The 10909-nt window shown below is 51.5% G+C and overlaps 1 protein-coding gene across 1 annotated transcript; it reads left to right on the top strand.

The window, feature by feature from the left end:
• The first annotated feature begins 1828 nt into the window (after nt 1-1828).
• On the top strand, nt 1829-3983 carry DDIT4 (DNA damage inducible transcript 4). The gene is made up of 3 exons (XM_008696017.2): nt 1829-1989; nt 2115-2376; nt 2652-3983. Exons 2-3 carry the CDS (start codon nt 2175-2177, stop codon nt 3143-3145), a joined length of 696 nt encoding a protein of 231 aa, XP_008694239.1. The 5' UTR covers nt 1829-1989; nt 2115-2174; the 3' UTR covers nt 3146-3983.
• Nucleotides 3984-10909: the final 6926 nt, after the last annotated feature.

Genomic DNA, 10909 nt, shown 5'->3' with positions numbered 1-10909 from the left:
AAACACCCAAAATCTATTTTCTTCTGTCTCAAGTGTCCCCAGCCCAGTCTGCCTGGTGGGAAAGGCAAATGGTACTCTGAGGGATTCATACTCTGATCTTCTTTTTGTCTGGGTGACAAAAAGATACATCCATAGGGATCACTCCACAACAGTAAAGGGTGATTTCAAAAGAACATCATCTACCACCAGGCCCCCAAGCACTTCCCCAAAGCGCCCTGACCCTGGGGTCTTTAAGGCTCTCAGCAAGTGATCAGAGGTCCGAGGGCAGGAAGAAAAGGACAGTGTTCAGGCTTTCAGCACCCTAGCGGCTAAGAGACTATTATTCTATTGTGCAGCAGTCTTAACACTATCTTCTAATCTGATTCCCCTAATTTATTTTTTATCCATAAATTTGTCTCCAGAGGCGGTTCTTCCATCTGGAAAATGGGGATGGGGTGCAGGGCTTGAATTCCGGTCCTTTCCAGCTCAGGTCTTGGTTTGCCCGAAAGGCCCACGGCTCAGCCTTTTTTTTTTTTTTTTTTAATTGGGTGGGGGTGGGGATGGCAGGGGCCCGACCTCCAGCAAGTGTCGTCTGTCACGCGCAAGCCCGCCCCCGAGGCGAGGCCTGCCGGTCAGATCTGGTTAGGCTGTGGGAGTGGGAGCGTCTGATGTAAAATTGGTTTCCTCTTCCATCGGGATCCCGGTGTCCCAGATTGATAAGCCTTTAAAGACATAAAGGTCGAGTCCATCCGAACCTCCTCCCACCCTCAGCAATCATGATTCGTGTCCGAGCACCACCGTCAGGCCAGATTTCCTGTGGCCCCGCCTGAATGACGAAACAGGGGATGGCCATTGCACTCCTGGTTTTTTCCGGAGATCTAGGTCCTTGGTCCTGATGCAACTCTCCGGGTCTTTTACACAAAGCGCATGGAAAGGGAGGGGCGCTAGGACCCGGCAGACGCCCGGGGACTCTCCGGCACAGCGGGCGGGGGAGACACTACCGCACAGCGGTCGGTTTGGTCGGACTCGCTGAGGGTCCGTGTGTCCTTCTGGTATGGGTCCCCGTTCTCAGCCCCCAAGTCCAGGCGCTAGGAACCCTAGCCCAACAACACTTTTCTAGCCACCCTCCCCAACTCCTCTCCTTGGAAGCAGTTGGGGGTGGGAGCGGACACGATTTGGGACGGGGATCATGCGGGGCACGGACCTACCCCATTAACCCATCCCCTGAGGCTGTAGAGTTATCGGGCAGGTGGGGCTGCAAGGAAGACAGAGCTCGGTGTCCCGAGCTGCCCAGTCTGGACCCCACCCCCATATTCCGACCCTTTGCAAGGCCGGGTTAGCGTGGGGTACGTGCGCTAGGCACGAGGGTTTGCCGGGTTTAACGTCTGCTCCCCGCGCCGCCGTCCCACAGGCATCCATCCGAGCGCCTACTTGTGCCTGTAGTCGCAGGCTCCCAGACGCTGGGGGCAACCGTTTTCCCGGCCCGCCACCCCCTCAAGTGCCCCTGGCTTTCCCCCCGCGCGGTCACGGCTACCCCCTCCCCCAGCAACAGGACCCTATAATAAACAAGTCTTTCCTTGATCCTCCCCTGCCGCGAGCGCCCTCGGGGACCTTGGCAGCTGCAGCCGCCGCGGATCCCTTCCAGAAAGGGGGCGTGGCCGCCGCTCTGGGTTCGGCTGGGAGCGTTCCGGGGCTCAACGGGGGCGGGGCCAGACCTCTGTCACCAGGCAGGAGAGAACGTTGCGAACGTGCGCCCCGAGCCCATTGGCTTAGGGGAGCCACACTCCCGGATCTGGATTGGGCCGCGGCGCCGAGGGGGCGTGGTCTCTCCGCGCTAGTCCTTATAGGCCTCTCGGCGCTGGTGCTAGAGACCGCTGCAGGCCAGGGGGGAGGTGAGGGTGGGTAGAAGGGACAGGTCTGGGCAGCGCTCGGGGGTTGGTACCAGTTCGAGCACTAATTCAAGCGGCGGTACGCACTTGCCCTAGCAGTTCTCGCTGACGGAGCTAGCTGGTAAGTGTCCCTTCTGTGTGTGCTGATCCCTGCGTGGGAAGGCCTCAGTCCTGCGGGTCCCCAGCTCTCTCAGTCTGGTCCAGCCCCCAGACTGACGCCGGGTCCGTGCCCCTCCTGTCTTACAGCATTTTCTGCGGTCCCGCATCCAGAGCTCATCTGCAAACGTCCTGGCGTCCGTCCTCATCATGCCTAGCCTTTGGGATCGCTTCTCGTCGTCGTCGTCCTCTTCGTCGTCGTCCTTGTCCCGAAATCCCACCCCAGATCAGCCGCCGCGCTCAGCCTGGGGGTCGGCGGCCCGAGAAGAGGGGCTTGGCCGCTGCGCGAGCCTGGAGAGCTCGGACTGCGAGTCCCTGGACAGCAGCAACAGTGGCTTTGGGCCGGAGGAAGGTAAGCCGTGGGCGGAGACTGGACTCGAGGGGCCGGGGAGGTGAGAAAGCGCCGCTCTGGAAGGAGTCAGCGCAGCCTCGGCTTCATATCCCATCGGAACCCCGATTGCGGATGGGGCGGCGGGATGGAGGAACGGGGATTGGAGTATAGGGTACGAATGTGGGGCAGAAACCGAGGCACGGAGTGGGAAGGAGTGTGTTGGTTTCTTAACGAAATAGCACCTCCCCCTTTCGGAGCCGCTCTTAAATCCCTCTCCTGTGTGTTCTCCCTACCAGACTCGGCATACCTGGACGGGGTGTCCCTGCCCGACTTCGAGCTGCTCAGTGACCCTGAGGATGAGCACTTGTGTGCCAGCCTGATGCAGCTGCTGCAGGAGAGCCTGTCCCAGGCGCGGCTGGGCTCGCGGCGCCCAGCGCGCCTGCTGATGCCTGGCCAGCTGGTGAGCCAGGTGGGCAAGGAACTACTGCGCCTGGCCTACAGCGAGCCGTGCGGCCTGCGGGGGGCGCTGCTGGACGTCTGCGTAGAGCAAGGCAAGAGCTGCCACAGCGTCGGCCAGCTGGCCCTCGACCCCAGCCTGGTGCCCACCTTCCAGCTGACCCTCGTGCTGCGCCTGGACTCACGCCTCTGGCCTAAGATCCAGGGCCTGTTCAGCTCCGCCAACTCCACCTTCGTGCCCGGCTTCAGCCAGTCCCTGACGCTGAGCACCGGCTTCCGAGTCATCAAGAAAAAGCTGTACAGCTCGGAGCAACTGCTCATAGAGGAGTGTTGAACTTGGGCCGGGGGGGCCGACCTGCCCCCATGGCAGAGACAACTGAACTTTTGAGGTGGACTTTGGCAGGCAGGAGCCGAGGGACTGAGGCCTGTCGTTAGAAAACTGACAACAGCCACCTGTGGGGAGGAAGGTTGAGGTGGTGGGGAACATTGTGTTTCCATGGAAGCTCTGAGGTGTGCAGGTGGCCCCCGGCGGGGGTATATGCCCCTCAGTACTGTAGCATGAAACAAAGGCTTAGGGGCCAACCGGGCTTCCGGCTGGAGGTGTATGTAGCATGTACCTTATTATTTTTATTGTGAACTGACAGTTACGACAACAGTGGTGTGACAGCCAGGTGAGCAGCTGGGCTGCGCTGGCCTCTGCAAGGGGTGTGTGCTCCTGGTAGCGGCCCTGGTGGGAGGGGGGGAGGTCAAGGTGGTTTGTGTATCTCACGGTCTGAAGGGGCCAAATGTGTTCTTTGTTTTTGTAGCTTTTGTTTTTTTGATCAGAGCTTCACTACTGACCTGTCCTAGGCAGCTATCTTACAGACGCATGAATGTAAGGAGGAAGGGGTGATGTGGGGGTCACTTGGGGATCTTTGACACCTGAAGAATAACTACACCTAGGAGCTGCGTTTGCCCATCCCCCGGTATGTGCTGAGGAGTGGAGCTGTGAGGGGATGGGGTGGGATTGGGGTGGGGGCTGGAACCCCTCCCCCCGAGGAGTGCCATCTGGGTCTTCCATCTAGAACTGTTTACATGAAGATACTTGCTGTTCATGAATACACTTGATGTTCAAGTATTAAGACCTATGCAATATTTTTTACTTTTCTAATAAAAAAAAGTTTGTTAAAATGGTTGAGTCTCATCGGTGCTGTGAAATAAAAGGAGAGGGAGGGGGGCCTGTAAAAGGCAAGTTTCAGCAGACTCCAGTCCACTTGTGTGTTTCTCTGTCCTTTTCCGGGGCTGCCTGCCAGCCTGGTAACGGAGGTGTGTGAATTGTGTGCCAGCTGTGCCAAGAACCCTGGCTGCCTTGGTCCTGTGCGGGCTGATGCTCCCAGGGGAAAGTGCTGGAAAGCCCTGGAAGTCGAGGAGAGAGTCAGACCTCCCACTGAGCCAGAGTCTCAGTAGGGAGAGTTCACCTGGTTGCCCTGGGTTAGAAGGCCCAGGTACCGGGCTCAAGGCACTTAGAGGAACTGGAAGGACTCTAAGGAACATTTTTCTTTTGTGAAAAAGTCACAGTTCCATTTGTTAACACAGTCATGAAAATTACAAAATTGATCTCTGAATGTAAAAGGCTAGGCTGCAGGAGTACCAAGAAATGGAGCCAGCCTCTTAACTAGACAAGGAACCTAGGGCTCCAAGGGGCATGACCTGCTACTGGGAGGTGTGGCCCTGGCAGGTACAGAATGAAACACACACACACACACACACACACACACACACACGAAGGGGAAGCAGGGAAGGAGTAGTGATGAGGGCTTCTGAGCAAGGGGACTGCAGTCCACATGAATTCCTTGGGTGACTTGGACTCATTGTGCTCTCTGGCCCCTAATTTCCTTATCAGTGAAGTTGGGGTTGGGCCAGATGAAGGCCAAGACCCTTCCACTTCTCCCTCCCTGTGCCAGTCGAGGCGGGGGTTGGCAGACCTCTCACTCTGGCCTTTGGAGGGCTGTTATCTCCCTTGTTTCTCTTCCTGGTCCCAGGCCGGCCTTGTTTGCCCAATGTTAAAACAGTAGTTCTCCCAGTGGAGCGTGTGGGGCCCAGGTTAAAACACAGATCTCTGGGCACAGATCCTCCTGGGGCCCTCATTGCATTTTCATCAGTGATTCTGACACAGAGTCCTAAACTTCGATGGTTTAGAAGACTCGCATTTCTTTGGTAGAGCTGAGTGACTTGTTGCCCAAAATGAATGCACTTGGGTTAGAACTAGATCTGAAAATGCTGATAACAAATGAGAAGTTGCCCAGAGTAGTTTTAGGGGAGCCCTCATCTTCATTTTCTTAGCACATCCTTCTAATAGCCACCTTGTGAGGGCTGGGTGGGACGTGGGTTAGTAATGTTTCACAGACCAGTAAACACAGGCCCCAGCCCTTGAATGACCATCTTCTGACTGTGCCTGACCTTGTCCACTTTCAGCCCCTCAGGGTGAGAGCTGGGAGCGAAGGGCACTCAGCTTCTGGGTAGTGTCTGGGCATCCTTCCCTGGGAATTAAGATCAGCTCCAATGTTCAAAGCTGTATGTCCCTTGCCCCGAAAGAGGAGCAAGGAAAACAAAACTATGTCTGGGGCCAAGACAGTCTTGTTGGTATTTAGAGGCAAGAACTGGGTGCAATGGTAAGCATTAACTCCTCTCCAAAACCAGGAGGCAGTGAGCACACTCAGCTCCTTTTCTTAGATGGTCAGCCTGAGGCCAGAGGAAAGCCTGGACTCCCAGAAAGGACCGCTGAGTCACCATCTCCTGCAAGCACACTGGCTTTCCTCATCACAAAGCTTGAAAATGCCCCTCCAGCTGGACAGAAGGACCCTCAGGGGGGAGCTGGCAGGCCTCTTAAGATGCAGCAGGGAGATTTGTCCCAGGTTTTGGGCTCTGGAAGAGAAGACGGGAAAGGCTCCTTTGTTGCTAAAACTGAAAGCTAATAAAGCTTATAGACTTACAAATAAAATCCAACTTTGGAAAATGCTTCCAGAAATTGTTCTGTTTGGCTTACAAAGTTTGTACTGATTACCTCTTTTATTTCTATTTCCCAACTCATCAGGATACTACTCTAGCACCTACAATAGCTCCCTATTGTCAGATTCCACTGTCTGCCTTTCAAGACCTTTGATAGTGGGCCCTACTTGCCCTATCCAGGCTGACGGACCACCACACCCCCTACAACGCCCCTTCTTTAGGTACAGGTCAATATGGCCTACCCCCCTCTCTCATCCCAGATATTGCTCTTTCCAGTGTCCTTTACCAGGGATGTCATCCCTCTGACCTGTCTGTAAACGCTTCCCTTCCTTTAAGACCCAGAGTGAGTTGTAGCCCTTTTATGACTCCTCCCCGCCTCCTCCTGCCTCATCCTCCACAATCACAGCATTGAAAACTCAGCACTTGTTCCAGACCCTCCAGTTCAGTGGGACAGCCCCGGGTTCCCCTCAGGCCCTGGCTGCCTGATTGCTTGATCATGCCCCTCTCCTTTCGCTGAAACCACACAAGATTCCCCCACCAGCCTCAGACTCTCAGGCTAAGGAGAGAGGAGGGCAGCGTAGAAACACTTCCTTGTTTTATTACGTCTGCCGCCCAGTTTAGAGGAATATTAAAGACTAAGGTCCTGGGAGGGAAGTGGTGTCCTTAGTGGTTACGGCCTCCACGATGTGAAATCTGGGTTTGAACCTGGACTCAGACCTTTGTTAGCCAATGACCTTGAGCAGGTTACTTTGAGTTACCTCATCTGTAAAATGGGGATAATAGTGTAGAGACATGTATATAAAGTCGTAACTGGGTCCACCATTGGCAGAGGAAGCCAGTGGTTGGGCAAGAGATGGGGGCCCGAGCTGCGGCAGACAGGGCTGGCTGCAGTGGGCACCCTGCAGTAGGGATCAGCTTTGACCTCCTTCTTCGCTGGTCCTGCTTTCTTCTAACATCTTTTCAAAAGACATCTTAACAAGAGTCATGTCAACAGGCAACCTTAATACAATCTTGTAAAAAACATCATTTGGGGAGCATCTGGCTGGCTCAGTTAGTAGAGCATGTGACTCTTGATCTTGGGGTTGTGAGTTCGAGCCCCAAATTAGGTGTAGAGATTACTTAAAAATAAAATCTTGGGGCATCTGGGTGGCTCAGTTGTTTAAGCGTCTGACTCCTGATTTTGGTTCAGGTCATGAGATGGAGCCCCACATCAGGCTCCACACTGGGCCTTGAGCCTGCTTTAGATTCTCTCTCTACCTCCCTCTGCCCCTCCCCCCACTCATGTGCACTCTCTCTCTCTGTCAAAAAAAATTAAATCTTAAAACAAACAAACAAACAAAACCATCATTTGGGGGTAATGTGCTTAGACAACTGCACTTCTAAGCTGTATACTTCTAAGCCGGGCACATATTACACACCCTGTATTAGGTTCCTTCACTTCCACCTCATGGTTCAGAAGGAAATGCAAAGGCCCAGAGTGGCTCAGTGAGCAAGGCCGCAGGGCTCAGATGGGAAGTGTGGTCTTCTACCTCCCGGGCCTTCCACTCATTCCCCTGAGCCTTCCCTGGCTCCCAGCTGGAGGGTGTCTGGGTCAGCCACATCTGCTTGGGCTGCTGGAGGGGGCCACGTACTGCTGGGGCAGCCCAGCTGAAGGCTGAGGAAACAGGAGGCCCAGAAACCAGGCCCAATTAATAGATTGTTACAGGACTCTGTAATTATCCTGAAAGGGGGGCTCTTTATGAACAAATCACAAATTAGAAAGCAGTCTATTAAACTCAGACACGTCCGTGCAAGGAATCTCCATGTTGATCTCACGCATGGGCAGTGCACAGAAACTTCTGTGGCTGTGAGGTCCTGACGGCTCTGAAGGCAGACAGTGAGGGCTCGTCAACCGATTACTGCATTCATTCATTCCAACTGTATATAACTAGGTGGCTCTGTGGGGCTGCAAGAGAAAGTCAAAATAAGTGGGAACCCCTAAGAAGCAGACATCGCTCTCTCTCTCTCTCTAGTGATAGAAAAGATGGTCTGCAAGTTGGACTTCATAAACATTAAAAACATTTGTGCTTCAAAGGACACAATCAAGTAAAAAGACAACACTGGGAGAAAATATTTTGCAAATCATATATATGATAAGTGATTTGCATCGAGAATATACAAAGAACTCTTTTTTTTAAGAGGGAGAGAGACAATCTTAAGAAGGCTCCACACCCAGCATGGATCCCCACGTGGGGCTCGAACTCACAACCCTGAGATCATGACCTGAGCCGAAATCAAGAGTCAGACGCTTAACCAGCTGAGCCACCCAGGTGCTCCTATAAAGAACTCTCGCAACTCAATTAAAAAACAAGCAAAGAACCTGAATGACATTTCTCCAAAGAAGACGTCCAAATGACCTATAAGCTATTCATGCAAAGGTGCTTAGCGTGCTCATTTGGAAATGTAAATGAGCTCTACAGTGAGCTGCTGCTTCACACCACAGAACGGCTATCGTTAAAGAGATGGAAAGGAACGGGTAGTGGCAAGGATGTGGAGAGAAGGGAACCCTCATACGTTGCTGCAGGGATTGTAAAATGGCGCAGCCACTGGCAAAACACCGCGGCGGCTCCTCCTGACGTTAGACGTATGGCTACCGTAGGACCCGACGATTCCACTTCCCGGTGTATCCTCCAGAGAGATGAAAACACGTCCACGCAAAAACGTCTGTGTGAATGTTCATAACAGCATTATTCATCAAATCAAAGTGGAAACAACCCAAATGTCCATCCACAGATGAATGGATAAACAAGACGTGGTCTCTCCATGCAATGGAATATTGTTCATTAGTAGAAAGAAATGAAGGATGATATATGTCACAACTTGGATAAGCCTCAGGAACATGACGCTAAGTGAGACAAGTCACAACCGACCACATGTTACACAATCCCATTTATACAAAATGTCCGGAACAGGCAAATCATTGAGATAAAAGTAGATTCGTGGTTGATTGGGACGGGTGACTGCTCATAGGGAGTTTCTTTTGGGGGTGATGAAAATATTATAAAATTGATTGTGGTGACAGTTGCATTACTCTGTGAATATACGAAAAACCATTGCATTCTACACTTTTATCAGGTGAAATTTAGAGCATGTAAATTATAGCAATAGAGTTGTTTTTTTTAGCACACATTTTTCAAAATACTAGAATTGAACACCAAAAAAAGGGTGCATATTTTACTGCATGCAAATCATACCTGAATTAAAAATTTTTTCTAACACACACTAAAAAGTATATAAAATGAGGGGCGCCTGGGTGGCTCAGATGGTTAAGCATCTGCCTTCAGCTCAGGTCATGGTCTCCAGGTCCCGGGATCGAGTTCCACGTGGGGCTCCCGACTCAGCAGGGAGTCTGCTTCTCCCTCTCCCTCTGCCTTTCCCCCTGCTCATGCATGCTCTCTCTCTGTGTCTCTCTGTGTCAAATGAATAAATAGAATCTTTTTTAAAAAGTATATAAAATGAGCTCTAGAAGTTTTAAAACATAATTATGGCTCCATAATTATGAGTCCATTTAGTGTAAATATGGTACACTTACACTAAGAAAAAGAAAGCATAGAGAAGCTATGAGTATTTTGGTTCAGATTTTATTTTTTGTCTGTCTCTGGTAGTAGAACATTAACCCACGTTTTTTGTGTGCCGAAAACAGTGCCTGGCTCATTGAAAGTGCTCTGTGAACACGTGTGCAAGAGAGGAAAGATGGAAAGGAACACGACATCTCAAATCTGCCATCTCCTGAGAGGCCCACTAGGGCTAATCCCCAACACTTCTTTTTTAAAATTGTGGTAAAATACACATAACATAAAATTTGCCATTTGAACCATTTTTTAAAAATTTTAAGTACGATCTACCCCCCCCCCAACGTGGGGCTCAAACTCACGACCCCAAGATCAAGAGTTGCATGCTCTACCGACTGAGCCAGCCAGGCGTCCCCCATTTGAACCATTTTTAAGTGTATAGTTTGGTAGTGTTAAAAATATATTCCCATTGTCATGCAACTGTTCTCCAGAAGTCTTTTAACTTGCATAACTGAAATTTTATACCCGCTAAATAACAGTACCACGTGTCTCCCTTCTAGTCCCTGGGAGTCACCATTCAACCTTGCGTCTCTATGAATTTGACTTCTCTTGATACGTCATATAAGTGGAATCACAGTATTTGTCTTATTTAGGACCTGGCTTACTTCACTTAACACAATGTCTTTAAGGTTCATTCATGTTGTAGCAAGTTTCCTAGAGCCCACATTTTCTTCCTCTTGAAGGCCGAATACTATCCCATCGTCCGTCCGTACCACACTTGCTTAGCCTTTCATCCGCTGACGGACACTTGGGTTGCTTCTACCTTTTAGCTACTGTCAATCATGCTGCTATGAAGATGGGTGTACAAATATCTCTTTGAGCCCCTGCTTTCACTTCTTTGGGGTATATACCTAGAAGTGGAACTGCTGGATCAGGTGGTCACTCTATTTTTAATTGTTGAGGAATCGCCATGCTGTTTTCAGCCTTGGCCGCACCATGTCACATTCCCACCAACAGTACCCAACACCTCCCAGCGCTCGTATGCCTCTCCACATCCCAGTCCAAACCCCAGTGACCCCCACAGTCGAGTCCCACTGCGCCCAGGCCTCCAAGGTGATAAGCGGCAAAGGGCCGGAGGAGGGCTAGGAATCTGCGGTTATTCCGTATGTTCTAGCAAGTGGGAGGAGGGAGGGATGAGACTTCCTGAGGACTTGAGGGTGGCCTTCTTCATTCTCTCACCTAGGCTCTTCTGCCACACCTCAGATTCCTGTCAGAGCCCCTTTGGGGGTAGTCTGGGGACCAGGGACAGAGTAGTGGAGCTGTTTTGGGTTGGCACATTCTCAGGGGACAGGAGAGGAGCATGGTCCCCTCAGGGGAGAAGGGCTGAGATTGGGGCACCTGTCCCAATGGCCCCCAACCCATTATGAAACTCCAAAAATTGTAGTTGACTTTTGCTATCACTGGTTAACTGAATATATGACAAACCTGTGACTTCACTAACACTGTTAAGTGAATTTGTATCTTTTTCACCAAAAATTGCATCTACATACATTTAAAAA

The sequence above is a fragment of the Ursus maritimus genome, unplaced genomic scaffold (assembly GCF_017311325.1).
Source record: "Ursus maritimus isolate PB19 unplaced genomic scaffold, ASM1731132v1 scaffold_7, whole genome shotgun sequence".
In the NCBI taxonomy this organism is placed as follows: domain Eukaryota; kingdom Metazoa; phylum Chordata; class Mammalia; order Carnivora; family Ursidae; genus Ursus; species Ursus maritimus.
The sequence above is the reverse complement of the archived record's forward strand: the minus strand, read 5'-3'. Positions and strand labels throughout refer to the sequence as shown.

Coding starts and splice junctions, on each gene's coding strand:
- DDIT4 (XM_008696017.2), top strand. CDS start 2,175: ATGCCTAGCCTTTGGGATCGCTTCTCGTCGTCGTCGTCCTCTTCGTCG. Junction 2,377..2,651: donor TGGCTTTGGGCCGGAGGAAG/GTAAGCCGTGGG, acceptor TCTCCCTACCAG/ACTCGGCATACCTGGACGGG.